The sequence below is a fragment of the Cetorhinus maximus genome, chromosome 15 (assembly GCF_964194155.1).
Source record: "Cetorhinus maximus chromosome 15, sCetMax3.hap1.1, whole genome shotgun sequence".
In the NCBI taxonomy this organism is placed as follows: Eukaryota; Metazoa; Chordata; class Chondrichthyes; order Lamniformes; family Cetorhinidae; genus Cetorhinus; species Cetorhinus maximus.
The window spans coordinates 79322972-79341992 of NC_135893.1; the positions used below are offsets into that span (position 1 = coordinate 79322972).

Genomic DNA, 19021 nt, shown 5'->3' on the forward strand with positions numbered 1-19021 from the left:
CTATCAATAATAACAACTTACATTGATTTAGAACAATAGAAAAGTACAATGCAGAAAGAAGTCATTTGGCCTATCGGGCTTCAGCCAACCCTTTGAAAGAGCTATCCAATTAGTCCCATTCCCCTGACCCTTCTACATAGCTCTGCAAATATTTTCCCTTCAATAATTAGTCCAAACCCCTTTTCAATGTTACTATTAAATTTGCTTCCATCGCCCTTTCAGCACATTTCCCATCACAGCTCGCTGCGTAAAACAAAACTTCCTCATTTCGCCTCTGGCTCTGCAATTACCCTTACACCCTCTCTTCTGCCAGACAGTTCCTCCTTACTTATTCTGTCGAAGCCTTTCATGATTTTGAACACCTTTATTAAATCTCCCATTAACCTTCTCTGTTTTAGGAAGTACAACCCCAGCTTCTCAAGTCTGTCCACATAACTAAAGCTCTACACCCCTGGTACCATTCTAATAAATCTCCTCTACACTAAGGCCTTGACATCTTTCCTAAAGTGTGGTGCCCAGAATTGAATTAATACAGTTGGGTTTAACATAACTTCCTTGCTTTTGTACTTTATGCCTTTATCTTTTAAACCCAGGATCCCAATGCTTAAAACAGTGTTCTCCACTTGGCCTTGCAGCTTCAAACATTGTGTATGTACACCACCAGTCCTCTCTATTTCTGAATCCCCTTTAGTTTATATTGCTGCTCCTCATTCATCCTAGTAATATGCATCATTTCACACTTCTAAACTGCACCTGCCATGTGCCTGCCCAGTCTGAAAAACAACTGTTCACCAATACTTTCTGAGCTTTCTGCCCCTTTAAAGGGCCATATTTTCCCCTTTGAGGCAGGAATTATGAGTCAGAAGATTTCCTGACATTGCGACCCCACCTCCTGTCCAGCAGTGCCCATCCACACTATTTTCATGGTGAAGTGTTAGGAACGGGCTGGAGTCAGGACCTCCACCTCCCAAAGCAGGCCTGAGGTGGGAATGGAGGCTGGGGAAAGCTGAGGTGGACATGTTAGAAGACCCGGCTCCATTCGCTGGGACAGAAGCCCAATTCTTTACCTGAGTATTAGGCACTCTAGCCCTCACGCCCCCCCCATCCCCTCCCCACCCCTCCAACATCCCATCATGCCCCCCTCCATACCCCCATGCCTCCCATATTTCCCCAGGCCCACTCACTGAATTTCCATTATGGACAGAACTCATGAGCTCCATAATAATATTGTGAAGTTTCTGAGATGCTTCTAAAACTGCTAATCAAATACACAGTGATTCAAACTTGAAAAACCATTAATCTTATTAAATTGTCAAAATAAACAAAAAGCTATTCAAAAACCACTTCAAGAAATATAATCCTCTTAAGAGCTCATAAAACTGTCAACCTCAACAAAACTCAGTCCCCCTAACAGCTATGTCAATAACCCCTGCTAAGCTGAATCTATTAGTGGGGTTTGGAACTCAACCAAGCATTCATAATGAGATTACATTGCATAACTGTGTCAACAAAACCTCCAGAGCTGAATATATTAAAGTCTTTGAAGTAGTAGAACAGTTGGCCATCTGTTCCACTCTTCAAAGGCTAAACAGATACTGACCTGTCAATCAAAGAACTCAGCCACTTATTGCATTGTTTCACAGGCTGAACAGATGGTTGACCTTACAATCAATGCAAAATCAAAGCACAAGGTTGACACAGTAAAATTTGATTCTCAATACTGTTCAATGCAGAAGAGCACTTTATCCACTGGATAAATTAATCTAATGCATCTGAAGACTTTGCCACTTTCAAAATACTGGCTAACTTAATGGTCACTTACCTTTTCTAAACAAAGCCCAATCATCAATTCACTGGATTAAAAACATACTTAACTTCTTATACAGCATTACATTATGACGTGCAAAGTTAGCAACACCTTTTAAACTCACCTGTCAAGAGGTTCCCAACTCCAGAACAAGCATAGTTCACAGCACCTCTGAGCTGGCGTGAACCATCTCTCCTTCAGAAGCTGGCCTAACTGCATGAAAATTGGTGGGGGGTGTCTGGAATTGCCATCCACCACAATGGAACTGCTGAGGCAAGATTTACCCCCATCGGGGGCAAAGTTGAAGGGCAGGCGCACTTTTGATCGAGGGCACGGTGCCATTTTATGTGGATGGGCCAATTAAGGCCTGCCCAGCGTGATGTCCGCACATAAGCGCTATGCACTCCCTGTGTGAGCGCGGGGGGGTGGGGATTACCAAAATCAAGAGTGCGCTCTTTTACGCATGCGCATGAAAGAGCACACTCATCTCCCTGAGGATAAGTGCAGCCTCAGGGAGATCGACTCTAAATGTCAAGAAGCTAAAAATAGAAAAATAAAATTTCCCTAACATGTCCCCTCATGTGACACTGTCACATGAGTTGGGACATGTCCATAATTTTTACAAGAAGTTTATTAAAATTTTTAAAAGCCTACATGAAACCTCATCCTGCCCGTGGATGAAGTTTCATGCTTTTTCTAATTCGCACCGAAGCTCCTGGCCTGCCCGCCAACCTTAAGGTTGGACGGGCAAGTCCTTTAATTACTTAATTGACTCTGTCAATGGCCGGCGGGCATGCAGCTGATTTTGCTGTGACTCTGCCTATCTGAAAATTTAAATGGGGCACGGTGATGTCGGGAGTTCCGCCTGACGTCACCACGCGTCATTTTTCGCGTCGGTGAGCGGGCCCCGCCCCCGCTCACCAACGCGTAAAATCCTGCCCCTGGTGTCGGGATTGCTGTGTGCGGGCTCACAACCCGCATCCTTATCCCGCACTTTAAAAAGTGCTACATAACAGGAATTGGGGTGGGAATCCTGGAATCCAGTCTTGCTTGCCTGTTTTCTCCCTTTCTGACGTGAGTTTTCCCCAGTCCTCTGGCACTGTTCCCACATTTAAGTTGGATTGGAAGATGTGGTCAGGGCCTCCACTATCTGTGCCCTTGCTTCCCACAGCAACCGAGATGCATCTCATCTGGATTGGGTGACTATTCTTCATTGAGCACTCCCAACCTTTTTAAGTAGCTCCTCTTTATTTGCCCTATCCAATCTCTGTATAGCCACTTCCTTTACTGTGACATTAGCAGAATTCTCATCTTTAGCGTCTTTTAACATGGAAATATAGAGCAAGCCTATTTACAGTATCATGATCAAAAACAGAGACAAAGAATAAGATTATAGAAGGGGTGACTGAGGCAAAATGTAAAGAGAGCGTTAGAGGAGAAGGTGGTGGGAGAGGTTTACAGATGGAATTCCAGACCATGGGACAACTGCTCACTTGGCTTTCAAATAGTGGGCTGAAGGGCTGTGCAGAAGAGGCCAGGGATCTCAAGGGGCTGGGGATTGTAGGGCTCATAGAGATTGCAGAGATTGAAATGGGTGAGGGCATAAGGGGAATTAAAAACAAGGATTGAGAATTTTAAATGTGAGGGACTGGGGGACTGAGAGCCAATGTAGACCAGTGAGAACAAGTGTGCTGGGTAAGTGAGTCTTGGTGCAGGATGGAGTGCAAGCAGCAAAGTTTTGAATGAACTGAAGTTTGTGAAGGCTGGCCAGGAGGCTATTGGAATAGTAAAGACTGGAGGTCACAGAGGCATAGATGAATACTTCAGCATCAGATGAGTTAAAGTAGAGGCAAAGGCAGGCAGTGTTACTGAGGTCTTTGTCATGGAGAAGATATGGAGTTCGAAGCTGCATGCAGGATGAGACACGGAGGTAGTGAACAGTCTGGGTTAACCTAGCATCTTCCTGATGTTTAGTTGGGGAAACTTGCAGCTCATCAAAGGCTGTATATTGGATCAGGAGTTTGATGGCAATGAAGGGGTGGAGAAAGATGACAGAGATGTAGAGCTGGATGTCATCAGCATATATCTTAAAACTGACGTCTGAAACAACTCAAGGTATTTTTTACTCTGATTTCACCACCATCCTGTTACAACATTCAATATCAGAAAATGTATACACTTTGTCTAATGTGAGAGAACAAAGCCAATTGTGAATAGTTGGGTGTTTCGATAAACAGTTTATCAAGAAGGGTCATATGGAGTTAAAACGTTAAGTCTGTTTCTCACTCCACAGATGCTGTCAGACCTGCTGAGTTTTTCTAGAATTTTCTGTTTTATTTCAGATTTCCAGCATCCGCAGTATTTTGCTTTTATCAATGTGATTCCCTGGTGTGATTACAGGACATTCAGAAAGATCACAACAATTTTTTGAGGATGCAGAGTAGTGTTTGGCTTTGTGGAAGGTTTTTAATCATTTAACCATACTATGCTTTTCAACCTAGTTGTTGCTTGATTGTGGTTTCTGTGGTGAAATATGTTTAGAGGCAAACTCGATAAGGTGGCCATGATATACATTCTTGGATTTCCAATTTACAGATGTGATACCTTTCTTTTTACTCAGTTAAAAAGAAATTTGCAAGTTCTGAATTTAATTGTATTTACTTAATTTAAAACAAAATCTGATATACATACCAATAATTATATAGTTGATCTCTACCCATTTACTAAATACCAGTATAAAAGCAAAAAACTGCGGATGCTGGAAATCCAAAACAAAAATAAAAACGTTAACTGTGTTCCTCTCCGCAGATGCTGCCAGACCTGCTGAGTTTTTCCAGGTATTTTTATTTTTGTTTTGTACTAAATACCAGTGTTTGGACATGTCTGAAGCTTAAAAGGTATACAGTTTAAGTTCTAGTCGAAAACTGATTTGCTTTACAACTGACTTACATTACATATTCAGTAATGAATATATATATATGTTCAAGGCATATTGATAAGTTGTCTTTTTTAATGTTTTAGGTTACAACCATCCTGCACTGGTTAAAGTGCTGCAGAATCCAGAAAATGCGGTAAGTATGTCCTTTTATTAATTGCCCCTGTTTATTTGCTTGCCCTCTTTGGGGCACAGCCACCAGGCCCTTGCTGAGAGGCTGACCAGTCAACTGTAATGTCTCTGTCAGTGCAGCCAGCAAGTTAATAAGCACCATACTTGTAATATCCATGAACAAATGTCCCTCCATCTTTTTGTCTGCCCTTTCCTTAATGTCTCTCATGACTGCACACCTGAGGATAGGAATGTACTACTTGGAGAAATGGGACACACAAGTCTTTATGCTACCACCCTATGATGCTGCATCAACATAGTGCATCATGCAGTATTTTTATATTTTAAATTAAAACAATTTAATTAGGATTTTGCAGTCTATACTACTTTTGTCAGTTTAAAAAATATATATTTTACTGCTTTCTATATGAATGCAGATTAAGGAAATGTCTGTTCTGTGCATGTATATCAGAACTCTGCTCCACACGATTACAGAATAAAGAAAACAGAAAAAAATCAGAACAATTTCCTTACTACCAAGTTGGACATTGTAATCTAACTTTTAAAACTGCTTAAACTATTTGCAGTCAAGTAGTGGATATGATAATGGCCTATTAACCCAGAGATTATGCGTGCAACTCCCAGCAAACCAATGTCATGAACTTAATTCAAAGTAGCTGGTAATTTGTGGGCTAGCGCCAGGATAATGGCAATCTACTATGCTGTTATTAAAAAATCCACTTGGTTCTCCAAGGGAAGGAAACCTGTCACTCCTACACGATCTGACCTACACATAACTCCAGTCCAGACTATATGGGTTGACCCAATATCGGGGCAATTTTAACACTTCTTTGGGAAGAATGAGAAAATCTCTGGGGTTACGTACCCACCACAAGGTCTTCAGGAATCCATCGTTCCATATTTTAAGCTACTCTACCAAGCAGGTGGCAATGAACCCTCCCAAAGCTGCAGGTTCATTCATTATATATTCAATTTTAACTGGTTGCCTGAGTGGTAAAGATATTGTGGTTTACCTGCCAGGCAAAGACAGCAGGAAAAGGAGCCATGGCCAGAAGAGGCACAACAGGGAGTCTCAAGAAAAGCTTAGGACTCCCATTTCATGGACTTTCATCCCTTATTGAATGCAAGATCCCCTGAAACTGAGCCTGCCACCTACATTGTGTCAATAGGCAATCACTGGGCCATGCCTTTTTCCCCTGACTTCCCATCCATTTCTAGCAGGAAGTTAGTCAGCGGGATTTAAATGAGGCCCAGGAGTTAAATTTGGCTAGACTTCAATTCTGGAGCAATGGGTGAGTTTCCAACTCCCCACAATACCCACCTACTTAAAATCTGTTGTATGTTAAAATCAGGGTCACCACTGACACAGCATAACCCTCAGTTATAAAACAATTTCTGCTACCAATAAGGACACGAAAAATGGTTGAAGAGAGACATATTTTGTCGAAGCTTTTCGTCTTGCACTCAATGCATACAAAAACAAAATGCACACCATTCTTAACGACTGGACCAAATTCATATCCATTGGACCTGCTGCTCAACATGACCAGACAGCCTTGCTCAAAAGTAAGCTAAAAAAATCGCTTGCTGGACTTGTGTAAGAGCAATGAGCTGCCGCGTGATATATATGACGGGGTTCTTCCTCATGGCTCACTGTGTCCGCGTATGTATGGGCTGTCCAAGACAACACAAAAGTGATGTTCCTTTACATCCTATCTTATCTATGACTGGTTCTGCACAGCATGAATTGGCCAAATGGCTGGGCAAATTGTTACAACCAGTTTTGAGCATGTTTTCCACATACACAGTGAAGGATTCCTTCAAATTTATGAAGATCATATAGGACTTGCATATTGAGAGTAATGCTGTGTCCATGTGCTCATTGCTAGCCTATTCACCAAAGTTCCACTTGAGGAAACCATAGATATTTGAGCTGCAGCGTTATATCATGATGACCTAGACCTGCCACCATTGCATGAAACAGTATTCTTTGAACATACAAACTCGGCAACTTGTGCAGTTGAGTTCAGTTTTAATGACACCATGTATGCTCAAATAGATGGTGATGCCATGGGATCCCCTCTAGACCTATCTCTCATAGACACCTTTGTTGGGTTATATGAGAAACGTGTCTTCAATGGAATGACAACCAACCTCCTACTCCTTGCATATTTCCGATATGTGGATGATACGTTTGCTATGTTTAAATCCTCAGCTGCATGCAATAATTTCCTTACATCTCTTAATGGGTTCTATCCTTCGCTCAAATTCACCTTTGAAGTGGAGCAATCAAATGAACTCCCTTTCCTTGACATACTAGTTAAGAAATCTGCCGGGGGTTCTCTACCGGGTCTACCATAAGCTTGCCCTCATTGGACAATACGCATGTTGGGACTCGTACAGTCCCACGCGCTATAAGATTGGCCTTATCGGCAGCCTTGTTAATAGGGCCCAAGCCATTTGCTCACCATGCAAGCTTGATGCTGAAATAGGGTGCATCAAAGACATCCTGCAGGATAATGGCTACCCTGATCAGATCATTTCACGCTGTATATAATGCAAATTCATGAATGGGCCCAAGGCCGTCACTGTCGGCCCCAAGGCCATCACTGTCAGCCCCAAGGCCATCACTGACGGCTCTGAAAAGTGCCCAGTCTATCTCAGATTACCCTGGAAGGGCAAAGTATGAAAAAAATTGGAGAACAGGTGAAACTAACTGTTTCTCATTGCTACTATGCAGGATGCTGCCGTCAAGCCAAAAAAATTTCTGCCTATCACACAAATGAGTAACGTGGTGTATGAATTTCAGTGCCCATGTGATGTTTGGTATCTAGGCCATACACCCCAAAGACTGATGGATTGTATCAAACAGTGTGCCCCTTTTGCTGTTCACATCAGGCAAGGTACGGACTGTACCCAACCAGCCTGTGCTTGCAAAACTCAAAGCAGTGTCCAACATTAGATGTGACTCTGCGATTGGACAACATTTTCTAAATAATCCTCAATGTGCCAAGAATTATGCTGACAACCAATTTAAGATTGTCAGCCGGGCTCGCAGTGTGGAGCATTTACAGGTACTGGAAGCCACATATATTAATACACAGGGCTCTGTTCTTTGCAGACAGAAAGAACATGTACACACATTGAGCCTGTTACAGCTAAACAAAATACATGACAACCATTCACTGGTTCATTCCCGAGGGTAATGTCTTGACCAGTCGGAGTCAAGCTTTCTGGTTTAAATTTCAAACAGTGCTTGGCAGTTAACTGTCACCAACTGGTACATTCTCCATGGGAATGCCTCAACCATACATACGAATTAGCATCAGAAGTAGGACATTCAGCTCCTCAAGCCTGTTCCGCCATTTAATAAGACCATGGCTGATGTGTTTGTGTTTGGAATTCCCATCTACCTCAATAACCTTAGATTCTTGTTAGGCATGTGGATCAATCTACCTCCGCCTTAAAAATATTCAATGACGCCGCTTCCTCCACCTTCTGGGGCAGAGAGTTCCAAAGTCACACAACCCTCTCAGAGAAAACAATTCTCCTCATCTCTGTCCTAAAAGGGCGACACCTAATTTTTAAACAGTACTCCCAGTTGTGAAATCGCCCAGAAGAGGAAACATCTTTTCCATGTCCACCTTGTCAAGATCGCACGTGATCTTGTATACTTCAACCAAGTCGCCCCTCACTCTTCTAAACTCCATTGGAAACAAGCCCAATTTGTCCAACCTTTCCTCATAAGATAACTTGCTTATTCTAGAAATCAATCTAGTAAACCTCCTCTGAACCGCCTCAAATACATTTACATCCTTCCTTAAATAAGGAGACCAAAACTGCACACAGTATTCGAGACGTAGTCTCAGCAATGCCTTGTATAACTGAAACATAACATCCTTACTTTTATGTTCAATTGCTCTCGTAATAAAGGATAGCATTCCATTAGCCTTCCTAATTACTCGCTGTACCTGCATACTAACTTTTTGTGACTCGCTTACTAGAACACCTAGATCCCTCTGCACCTCGGAATTCTGCAGTTGTTCTCCGTTTAAGTAATACTTTACTTTTTTATTCTTCTATCAAAGTGAACAACTTCATATTTTCCCACACTGTGCTCCATCTGCCAAATTTTTGCCCACCATTCAACCTATCTATATCCATTTGCAACCTCCTTATGTCCTCTTCACAACATACTTTCTTATCTATCTTTTATGTCATCTGCAAATTTAGCTACTAGCCATCACTCCCCCCATCTAAGTCATTGGTATAAATTGCAAAAAGCTGAGGCCCCAGCACAGACCCACTCGTCATATCCTGCCAATTAGAAAAAGGTCTATTTTATGCATACTTTCTGTTTCTGCCAGCTAGCCAATCTTCTATCCATGCCAATATGTTACCCCCTACACCATGAGCTCCTACTTCATGCAATAACTTTTGATGTGGCACCTTGTCAAATTCCTTCTGGAAATCCAAGTACTGTACATCTACAGGCTCCCCTTTATCCACAATGCATGTCACTCCTTCAAAGAACTCCAATAAATTGGTCAAACTTGATTTCCTTTCACAAAACCATGCTGACTCTCCTTGAAAACTCTTTTCTAACTGCCCAGCTATTACCTCCTTAATGATCAATTCTAACACCTTCCACACAACAGACGTCAAATTAACTGGTCTATAGTTTCCTGTTTTCTGCCTCCCTCCCTTCTTGAATAGTGGGGTTATATTTTACTACTTTCCAGTCTGATGGAACCTTTCCAGAATCAATCAGAGTCCACTTGCCAACCAACCAGCACTCTCTTCTCATATAGTATAAAGATATTGTTTCCCCTGACATTGGTAGTTTCTTGCAAATTGTCCTGATGAGTGCCAGACGAAAAGCTTCAGCAAAAAATGATCTCTTTTGTTCTGCAATACTCTCAAGTTCTGTACTACTAAACGACTCGGGAGAGTGGTGGCGAACGAGGCGGCGAGAGGGAAACAGCGAGGGTTTGGGACAGGGAAGCAGTGAATGGGAAAGTCAGGCGAGGTGGCTAGTGAAGCAGAAGTTTGTTTTAAAAAAAACTTGAGAGAATATTCAGTTACCACACTAAAGCGAAAATGGAGGCAGCACTCTTCAGGGAACTTCACTAATTGACAAACCACACTAAATCAAAAACACACCATTAGAACACACTTTGAACAAGGAATACCTGTACTCCATACAATTCTGATCTACATATTACGAAAAGAATATGGAGGCTTTGGAGAAGGTGCAGAAAAAAGTTTTCCAAGCAATGTTCCCTCAAACCCAGAAGTTCCCAGCAGGTCAAGCACAAACCAGCCTCTTTAAATTACTGTGTGTGTGCGGCCATGCCATAGGATTTAAAGGGCCCGCACACTTAAATGAATAGGCCACGCACAACAAAAACATTTGGAGAGATTATTCACAAGGTTGACACCAGAACTGAAAGGATATACTCATCAGGAAAGGCTGACTGGACTGGGGTTGTTTTCTCAAAAAGAAAAAGCTCTAAGGGGTGACCTAATAGAGGCCTTTAAAAATTATGAAGGGGTTCGAAAGGATAGACATCGAGACGGTGCTTCCCCAGTTGGGGAGATCAAAACTATGGGTCATAAATATAAAATAGTCTCTATTAAATTGAATAGGTAATTTAGGAGATGCTTCTTTATCCAGGGAGTGGTTAGAATGTGGAACCAACATCTACAAGTAGTTGAGGCAATTAGCGTAGAGGCATCCAAGGGGAACCTAGATAAGTACATGAAGGAGAAAGGAATAGAAGGATATGCTGATAGGGTTAGATGAAGAGGGATGGGAGGAGAATATAAACACCGTCAGTTGGATACATTCGTCTGTTTCTGTGCTCTAAATACTATGAAATTCTATACGTTGTATAAGTGATGGAGGTGCTTAGAATTATGAGGAATTTTAAAAGATAACTATAACAGTTTCTGCTGTTGCATGAGCTAGTAACTAAATTGATGATCAAAACAACAATTTACACCCATGCAACACCTTTAAAGAGGTGAAATGTTACAAGGCACTTTACAGGTGAATCATCAGACAAAACTTGACATCAAGCCACATAGGGAGATATTTGGACAGGGGACCAAAAGTTTGGATAGACAGGTATGTTTTAAGCAGAATCTTAAAGAAAGAGTGAGAGGTAGAGAAGCAGAAATGTCTAGAGACATCTCTCCAGAGTTCAGGGCCTTGGCAGCTTAAGACACAGGCACCAAAGGTGAAGTGGTTAAAATCAAGGATGTGCAAGAGGCTAGAATTGGGTGAGCTCAGGATTCTGAGGATTTTAGGACTGGAGGATGTTACAGAGCTCGGGAGAGGGCAAACCAAGAAGGAATTTGAAAACAAGGATGAAAATTTTAAAGTCAAGGTGTTGCTGGACCACAGGACATTGTAAGTCAGAGAGCTCAGGGGTGATAGGTGAACGAGACTTGGTGTGAGTTAGGGAAAGGGGCAGCAGAGTTTTGGATGAGCTCAAATTTCAGGAGGGTCAAAGATAGGAAGCCGGTCAGGAGAGTATTGGAGTAGTCACCAAAAGAACAAATGGGAAAAAAGTTGAGAAACTTTTTCTTACACAGAAGCTCTGAGAACATGATGCAGTGGCAGCAGCAGAATTCCTATTAGCTTTTTAAAGGTAAAATGGATAAATACTTAATAAGAACCATGTAAAAGATATGTTGAAAGGACAGGGAAATGGAACTAAATGGCAAGCACTTTCAGAGAACTAACACAAACATAATGGACAGTGACTTCCTTTGGTGCTGCATAACTCTGCATTGCTAAACCGAATGCTTTGTGTTGACTGTAAAGCAAAGGTTGCCACACAACATTCTTGTGAAGGAAATAATTCAAATGCCTCAACTAGGAAAAACCAAGATTGTTACATTTTGGTTTATTGAGAAATGCATGTAAAAGGCCAAAGATAGGTCAGAATATCATGAAGCTTGAAAAGAGGAGATAAAGTAAGTTAAACCAAGATACTTGGGTTTTGAGAGTTTCTGCCCAGATAGCCGAGAGAGAACTTCCACTGTTCTAAGATTTCAACACAGTGAAGTTAGAGGGAGAAGAAATACCCTGTAGTGTGATCCTTTGGAGCTTAGGAGGAACAATAGAGGAATGATAAGAGAAACAATGATCATTGTAGTACCAATGAAGGAGGCAAGAAAAGATTTTAACAGAGAGAGAAGTTGGAGACTGGGAGTGCAAGAAGGATCACTTCTCAGACTGCAAGTTTTAAGAAGTGCTGTAATAACCTCCTTAGATATGGAAGCATTATAATGACAGCAGAACCTAAAGAATAAAATGTGATAGAAAATTCCAGAAACTGTTAAGAATTGTGCCAAGGAGGCTGGAAAAGAAACCATGCCACAGGTTTCAAATCTGGTTATGAAATGGGAATGGAGAACTATCGCAGAAGAGAAAAAACAGCACTGGACAAAAATGATTAAAAAGAAACCCATTACTCACATGACATTGTAAAATATTACAGGTAAATAAAAATCTTTCATGTAGTTAAAAACGATACATATATATCACTTTAAGTAGAAGAAATATAAAATATTAGAAATAATATTTTATGTTTCAATGATGCTTGAAGTTTAGTAGTTCTGTTTACTATTTTAAAATAGGTATCAAATTAATAAATAAAAGAATTCTGTTTAAATAAGGTTACATTTTAATATCTAATTCTAAAACCACGTACATTTGTTCAATTTACAGATTTATGAAGGAACGGGCTACCAAGCTTTGCGGTGACCCATGACTCGAAGAATCCTCGGTAGAGTCAGTTTCTAGATTTGGGGAAACATCAGTTGCAGAGGAACCCACAACTCTCCTCTACCCCATATGGCTCCACAACCTCTGCAGACTGGCCTTCAGAGGACAGAAGGGAGTTGTAATAGTGTCATCCTAGAGCTCCAAGAAGGAGGGTTGCTGGTTTCTCACGAGCACAGTGAGCAGGTTAACTAGAAAGGCAGCTTATTCTGCCAACAGTGCCCCACCAAATAGCATAATGTTATATGCAACATCATCCTGTCATTGTGCATCTGGGCTGTACAGTGACACGGACATTTTGAGCAACCTGATGAAATGGACATGTGCCCATCTCCAGCGTGCTGGCCTGTGGAAGGTGGAGCACCTGGTCTTTGACAGGCCCAGTGGCACAAACCAAAGACAACTCTGATGATCCTACCACAGGTGCACAGTCCTCCTGCAGCTCAGCAAAACAGTATAAAATCTGGGTCTTCTGGATCTTGGCTGTGCTCTCTTTGCAGACATGTGATGAACTTCAGTGACACCCTGCTTCTCTGATACACTGAATGGTGCTCTAGAGCATCTTGATAAAACGATATGTGGCGAAACAAAATTAAGTTTTCACTGTTAGATCCTTGACTATGCAAGCATTGCGGAATTTACAATCAGACTGTTCCATCCAATAACTAATTCAAAGTAAGCTCAGCAGACAGCTGTAGACAAAACATTATTTGGTAATTTCCAGAGTGCATGCTGGCATCATTGCTGGTATGATTTTCAGTTGGCTTATCTGGCATTAACTAAGTGGCAATAGCCTCAAAATAGTGTCAATAACTTTACCTAATGATGCAGCTGGTACCATTTCAAAAGGGGGCTACTACCAGGTGTCAAAAGTTTCAAGCAGTAAATTCTAGCATGAAAAGCTTTAGTTTTTATTTTCCTGCCCACCAGCGGTATATTATTTTGGTGCTTGGTTTGTCACTTGCAGGACATTTTATTCATTGTGGGTGATTGCATTTCACCCACCTATCCAATTTCTGCAGATCAATTCAGTTTTAATTTGTAAGAATGGCCCTCAATTGTTGCCAGAAAATACACGCCAATTGTTTGTTTACTAATTGACAACTAAAACAGCAACAACTTGCATTTATCTTGCACCTTCAACAATGAAAATTGTCTCAAAGCACTTCACAGGGTGTATGACTAAAAATGGATGCTGAGTGAATGAAGGAGCTATTAGGAAGGCAGGCAGTTGGAGAAGTGTAGAGATTTAGGGGGGAGTTCAGATTATGGGGCCTTGGCACAGCTACCTCAGATAGTTTAAAGAGAGAGGAGATGCACAGAGTTGGACAAATAGAGAGTTCAGTTGGGGGGTGTTGTACCACTAAATAAAGTTACGGGCTAGGGAGGGGGGTGAAACCACAGAAGGACTTGAAAATGTAGATGACAATTTCCATTTTAAAATTTTGAAGGATAAAAAGCCAGTGCAAATGAGTGAGAATGAAGGTGATAGGCAGGCAGGAATTGGTGAAAGGTAAGAGACCAGCCAGGTGAACACTGGAGCCTGCAGTCTCAAGTTTATTGGCAGCAGATTGATTGACGTAGGAACAGAGGTAGACAATGAAATGGTGCTAGAAATAGGCTTTCATCGTGATGGAGAGGATATGATGCAAGAAGCTCAGCTCGGGGTTGAACAGGATGTCGAAGTTGTGAATGGTCTCGTCAGCCTGTCACTGGAGCTGGGAAAGGGGATGGAGTTGGTGACAAGAGTTTGTGACAGAAGTGGAGGATGTTGGCCTGAATTTTACAATAGGAATAACAGTGAAGTTATCCGTGCTCAGCATTATTATGGGGTAAATTGGACAGCAACTTGCAACGTCTACACATGCACTATAACATGCAGAAATCAGGAAGTTACTGCCCAAGTGGTCCTGCTTCTCTACAAGCTTCACTACACCAATCTTCACTGAAATCTACCAGCCGTAGCGGCCACAGCTCCAACCTGAGAGCAGACCAAGGACCACATTGCCATTGGCTGGAATGTGACTGTGGCCATGAACTTTTATGTTCCTGGTACCTTCAGGTTGGAGCTAGAGATATTTCTAACATCTCCCAGTTTGTCATCCAATGTTGCATAAGAGAGGTCACTGAAGCTCTCTGTTCTCAAAAACAACAAATTACATTTAATTTTCTCTTGCCAGAGACAAGCAAGTGGAATGATCATATGGCTTCACTAGAATTGCAGGCTTTGCTACGGTGCAGGATGCCACAGACTGTACACACATCGTTTTGTGGGCACTGCAGGTCACACTGTCCACAGCTAAAAAGGGATTCCACACCCTCAACATTCAGCTGGTGTGTGGCCACATGCAGTGAATCAGGCAGGTCAATGCCTGGTATCCCGGCAGCCGTCGTGATGCCTTCATTCCGTGGCAGTCTGTTGTGCCAGCTGCATTTGAGCCACCATTTCAAGCCAAAGAGTGACTACTGGGCAACAAGGGATATCCGCTGACCATTTGGCTGATGACTCCAGTGCAAGATGCACAAGTAAGCACCATGCATAAAAAGAAAGCCATGCTGCCACACAAAATATCTTAGAGTAGGCCATTGGCGTGCTGAAATAACGCTTCTGCTGCCTGGACTGCTCCGGTGAAACCATGCAGTACCTGGCAGAGTAGGCATCAAGATTCTGGGTGGTCTGCCACATGCTGCATTACCTCGCCATCATGAAGCCTTGCCGCCAGCTATATGGTGAGAAGCTGAGGAACACGAGGGTGAGGAGGAAGAGGAAAGGAGAGGCAGCCTAGAAGGCCTCTTTCTGTCTGGGCTGTCCATGAGGAACTCATCGGAGTGTGGTCTTAGTAACTGCAACTCGAATTCTCCATTTGCTAACTGCCCCACTGACTGACTATCTCCTCTCACTGACCATCACACAGTCCACTTGGCCACAATGCAAAAATAAAATACACCACAAAATTAACAATCCAAAACAAATTTTAAAACGAAATTATGCCAGATGTGGTAAGACGAATGTTTCTTCCTGACAGATGACAGCTGGCTAATACTCTTTGAAGCCACTGCGCCTCCCTGGGAGTGGTGCCTCAGAAATCCTACTAACCTGTTGAAGGACATGTTGCTAGAGCTCTGCAACATTCTGAAAGCCCCTTTGTGCATTCTAATCCACAACCGTGATGGCAGCAAGCTGCAGTACTCAACATTGGGTGGCTGCGGGTTATGTTGCAATGGAAGCTGCAACATCGACCGTCAGATGCCGTATCATGATTGGGTGCATAAGTGTACGAATGGAGTTGGCCACCATTTCCTTGCTGAAAAGGATTGGCACCAAACACTGTGCAAAGCCCCATGCTAAACTACTCTTGAACCCCTTCATGCTCCTTGACAGGCTTTCTAGCCTTCCCAATGCACATAGTATTTGGTTGTGCATACCCGCCAGCGTTCTTCTGTTAGGCCACTCAATCAATGTCCTCATCTGATTCCTCTGCAGCAGAACCCATATTTGATCTCACCCACCAGCAAGCTGACACCAGGGTTACCCTTGCCCCCTGTCCTGGCTGCAGCTCACTCATGCCAAGTGTCTCACCACATGCAGATCCTGCCTCCAATCTGTGTGCAGTTTCAGTAGCTGAGCTGGTGGCTGAGTGTGTGGGATGATTTTGTTATCACTATCTCCTAGGTGTTTCTCCACTGCCTGGCCAGGTTGGATCTCTTTGTTTTTTGAAAGGTACAAGGTTAAGATTGTGGTGTGAGGAAGGGGGAAAAGTAAGAGGTGCATGTTTGACAGCTTGTAAATCAGGAGGTCATGGGATGATGGGGAAGTGGGATGTGGGAAGGAGGATTAAATATGAGCACACTGTCATCTTCAGTGGTTTCAGCCTTGCCACTGGCTATGACCTGTGTACTGGCCAGCAACGTCTCCTCTATGTAAGTACATGCAACTGTACCTGTCCCCCTCTGGTTAGTAGCTGCTGCCTCTAGTTGTGCGCCACCTTCTCCCGCAAGAGAGAGGAAAGTGTATCAGTGAGTGTGGTGCAATGTGCGTATTATATGGATGTTATGGTTGAATAGCTGGCAGTGTATACAGCTAGTGAGATGTGGGTGTGAAGCTTGCAGCAGTGTTAAATGTGTAAGAGTGAGGCGAAGCTTATGAAAGTGAGGCATGAGGTCTGACTGATGGAAACTGTTGGCTTGTGAGTGATGCCGTGTGGTGGGTGATTTGAGCAATTGCTAAAACAACTACTGCTGTAGTTGTTAGAATTTGACATTTGAGGCTGCACTCATTGACCTTGACCGTTCCTGTGAGGTCGTTGAACTTCTTGCAGCATTGCACCCAGGACCTCTGGACTTGACTCCTGGCATTGACCTCCACAACTATCTAGTTCCACTTCCTTTTGACTGTATCTGAAGGATCTGCGGACTCTCAGTAGATACAGGATATCTCTTCTCCTTTCCATCTCCTGCACCAAGACCGAATCTGTACTCTCCCTGGTTGTGCCATTTCTCACTCTTTCCCAGGTCAGATTCTCTTCAATCACAACTACCAGCATCTGCTCCAGCCACAATGCACCTTCCCTTTGAGGTGCCAGCTCACTTTAAGCAGTGCAGACAAAATTTAAGCTATGCTAGTCACTCAAGATATTGGCCCCTTGCTGATGCATCCAGCCAGCAATTAGCACTGGCTGGACACAGACTTTATTCAGATGAGCCGGCAGCATGAAGTTGGTGTGCTGTCTGCATCATAATCAACAGGGCAGGTTAATTGCGCAACGATTTCCCCCACCTATTTTCAGTGGCTATCCCATTTAAGCCCCTGTGTGTCTCAGTAAAGATTCTTCAATGTGATTGTTTGCCCTGTTCACACAGGTCCCAGATCTCCTATAGAGGACGTTACACTCTATGGAACACCCGATGGCCATAAGTTGCCACTCAAAAGCCCACAAAAGTCCATGGGCAGCTGTAAGCCTAATGAACATAGAGTGCCATTTGTTTGCCACTGACCGCAAAATTTTCAGCCTTCCCAATATTTAACTGGAGGAAGCTGTGGCTCATCCAAGGTGGGTGTCAGTCAATTTATCTGGCAGAAGGAGGCAACGGAAGAGTTGAGAGAGAAATTAAACTGGATGTCATTACTGTACATGTGGAAGCTGACCTCATATCAATGGAGGATGGTTCCAAGAGCTAGGATGTAGCTGGGAATGAGAGAATGGATATTTGGGAGAATTTTAAAGTGACAGTGCAAAGGTAGGAATTAAAGCTATTGTGAAAGATCCTCTGGTGAGGCTCAGATAGGCAAATGTAAACCCAAGTGAGGGCAATCCCACTGAGCTGGAAAATGGTATATTTCCGTTCATTTGCTTAACAAGACTGGCTCTCGAAAGTTAGCAGGATATTGCCCTTCAATTCTTTGTTTACGGGTTAACAAATAACAATAACTAAACTTTACTGAAATAGAGTCTTGTGTGCATGTGCTATTTGGTCTCTATTTTTAATTAGTTATTGAAGCTAGTGTTATAAATCACAGTGATTACACTATACAATGGCTTCTATACATTTATCAGAATTATCTATTTAATTACCCAACTGACATCAGTCGGGTTTCTGAACTTGCTATCAGTGATAAGGTCTGATGTCGTAAATCGGAATATGCATTAAAATTCTGACATTAGACGATGCAGTTTCTGCCAGAAAACTATCGTTGTCACATTTTTTCATTCATTCATGCGATGTGTGCTTCACTGGATAGGCCAGCATTTATTGCCCATCCCTAATTGACCCTGAGAAGGTGGTGATGAGCTGCCTTTTTGAACCGCTGCAGTCCATGTGGTGTAGGTACACCCACAGTGCTGTTAGGGAGGGAATTCTAGGATTTTGACCCAACGACAGTGAAGGAACGTTGATATATTTCCAAGTTAGGATGGTGAGTGGCTTGGAGGGGAAATTCCAGGTGGTGATGCTCCCATGTGTCTGCTGCCCTTGTCCTTCTAGATGGTTGTGGTCATGGGTTTGGAAGGTGCTGCCTAAGGAGGCTTGGTGAGTTGCTGCAGTGCATATTGTAGATGGTACACACTGCTGCCACTATGCATCGGTGGTGGAGGGAGTGAATGTTTGTAAATGTGGTGCCAATCAAGCAGGCTGCTTTGTCCTGGATGGTATCAAGCTTCTTGAGTGTTGTTGGAGCTGCACTCATCCAGGCAAGTGGAGAGTATCCCATCACATTCCTAACTTGTGCCTTGTAGATGGTGGACAGGCTTTTGGGAGTCAGGAGGTGAGTTACCTGCTGCAGGATTCCTAGCCTCTGACCTTGCTCTTGTAGCCATAGTATTTATATGGCTAATCCAGCTCAGTTTCTGGTCAA

At 42.8% G+C, this 19021-nt stretch overlaps 1 protein-coding gene across 2 annotated transcripts in view; it reads left to right on the forward strand.

Moving 5' to 3' along the window:
• abat (4-aminobutyrate aminotransferase) overlaps nucleotides 1-19021 on the forward strand; it is a 204893-nt gene that overhangs the window by 138229 nt on the left and 47643 nt on the right. For both annotated transcript variants that reach the window (XM_078558697.1, XM_078558698.1), the window contains exon 6: nucleotides 4829-4878. In XM_078558697.1, coding sequence (XP_078414823.1) covers nucleotides 4829-4878 — 50 coding nt within the window. The remainder of the gene's footprint in view (nucleotides 1-4828; nucleotides 4879-19021) is intronic.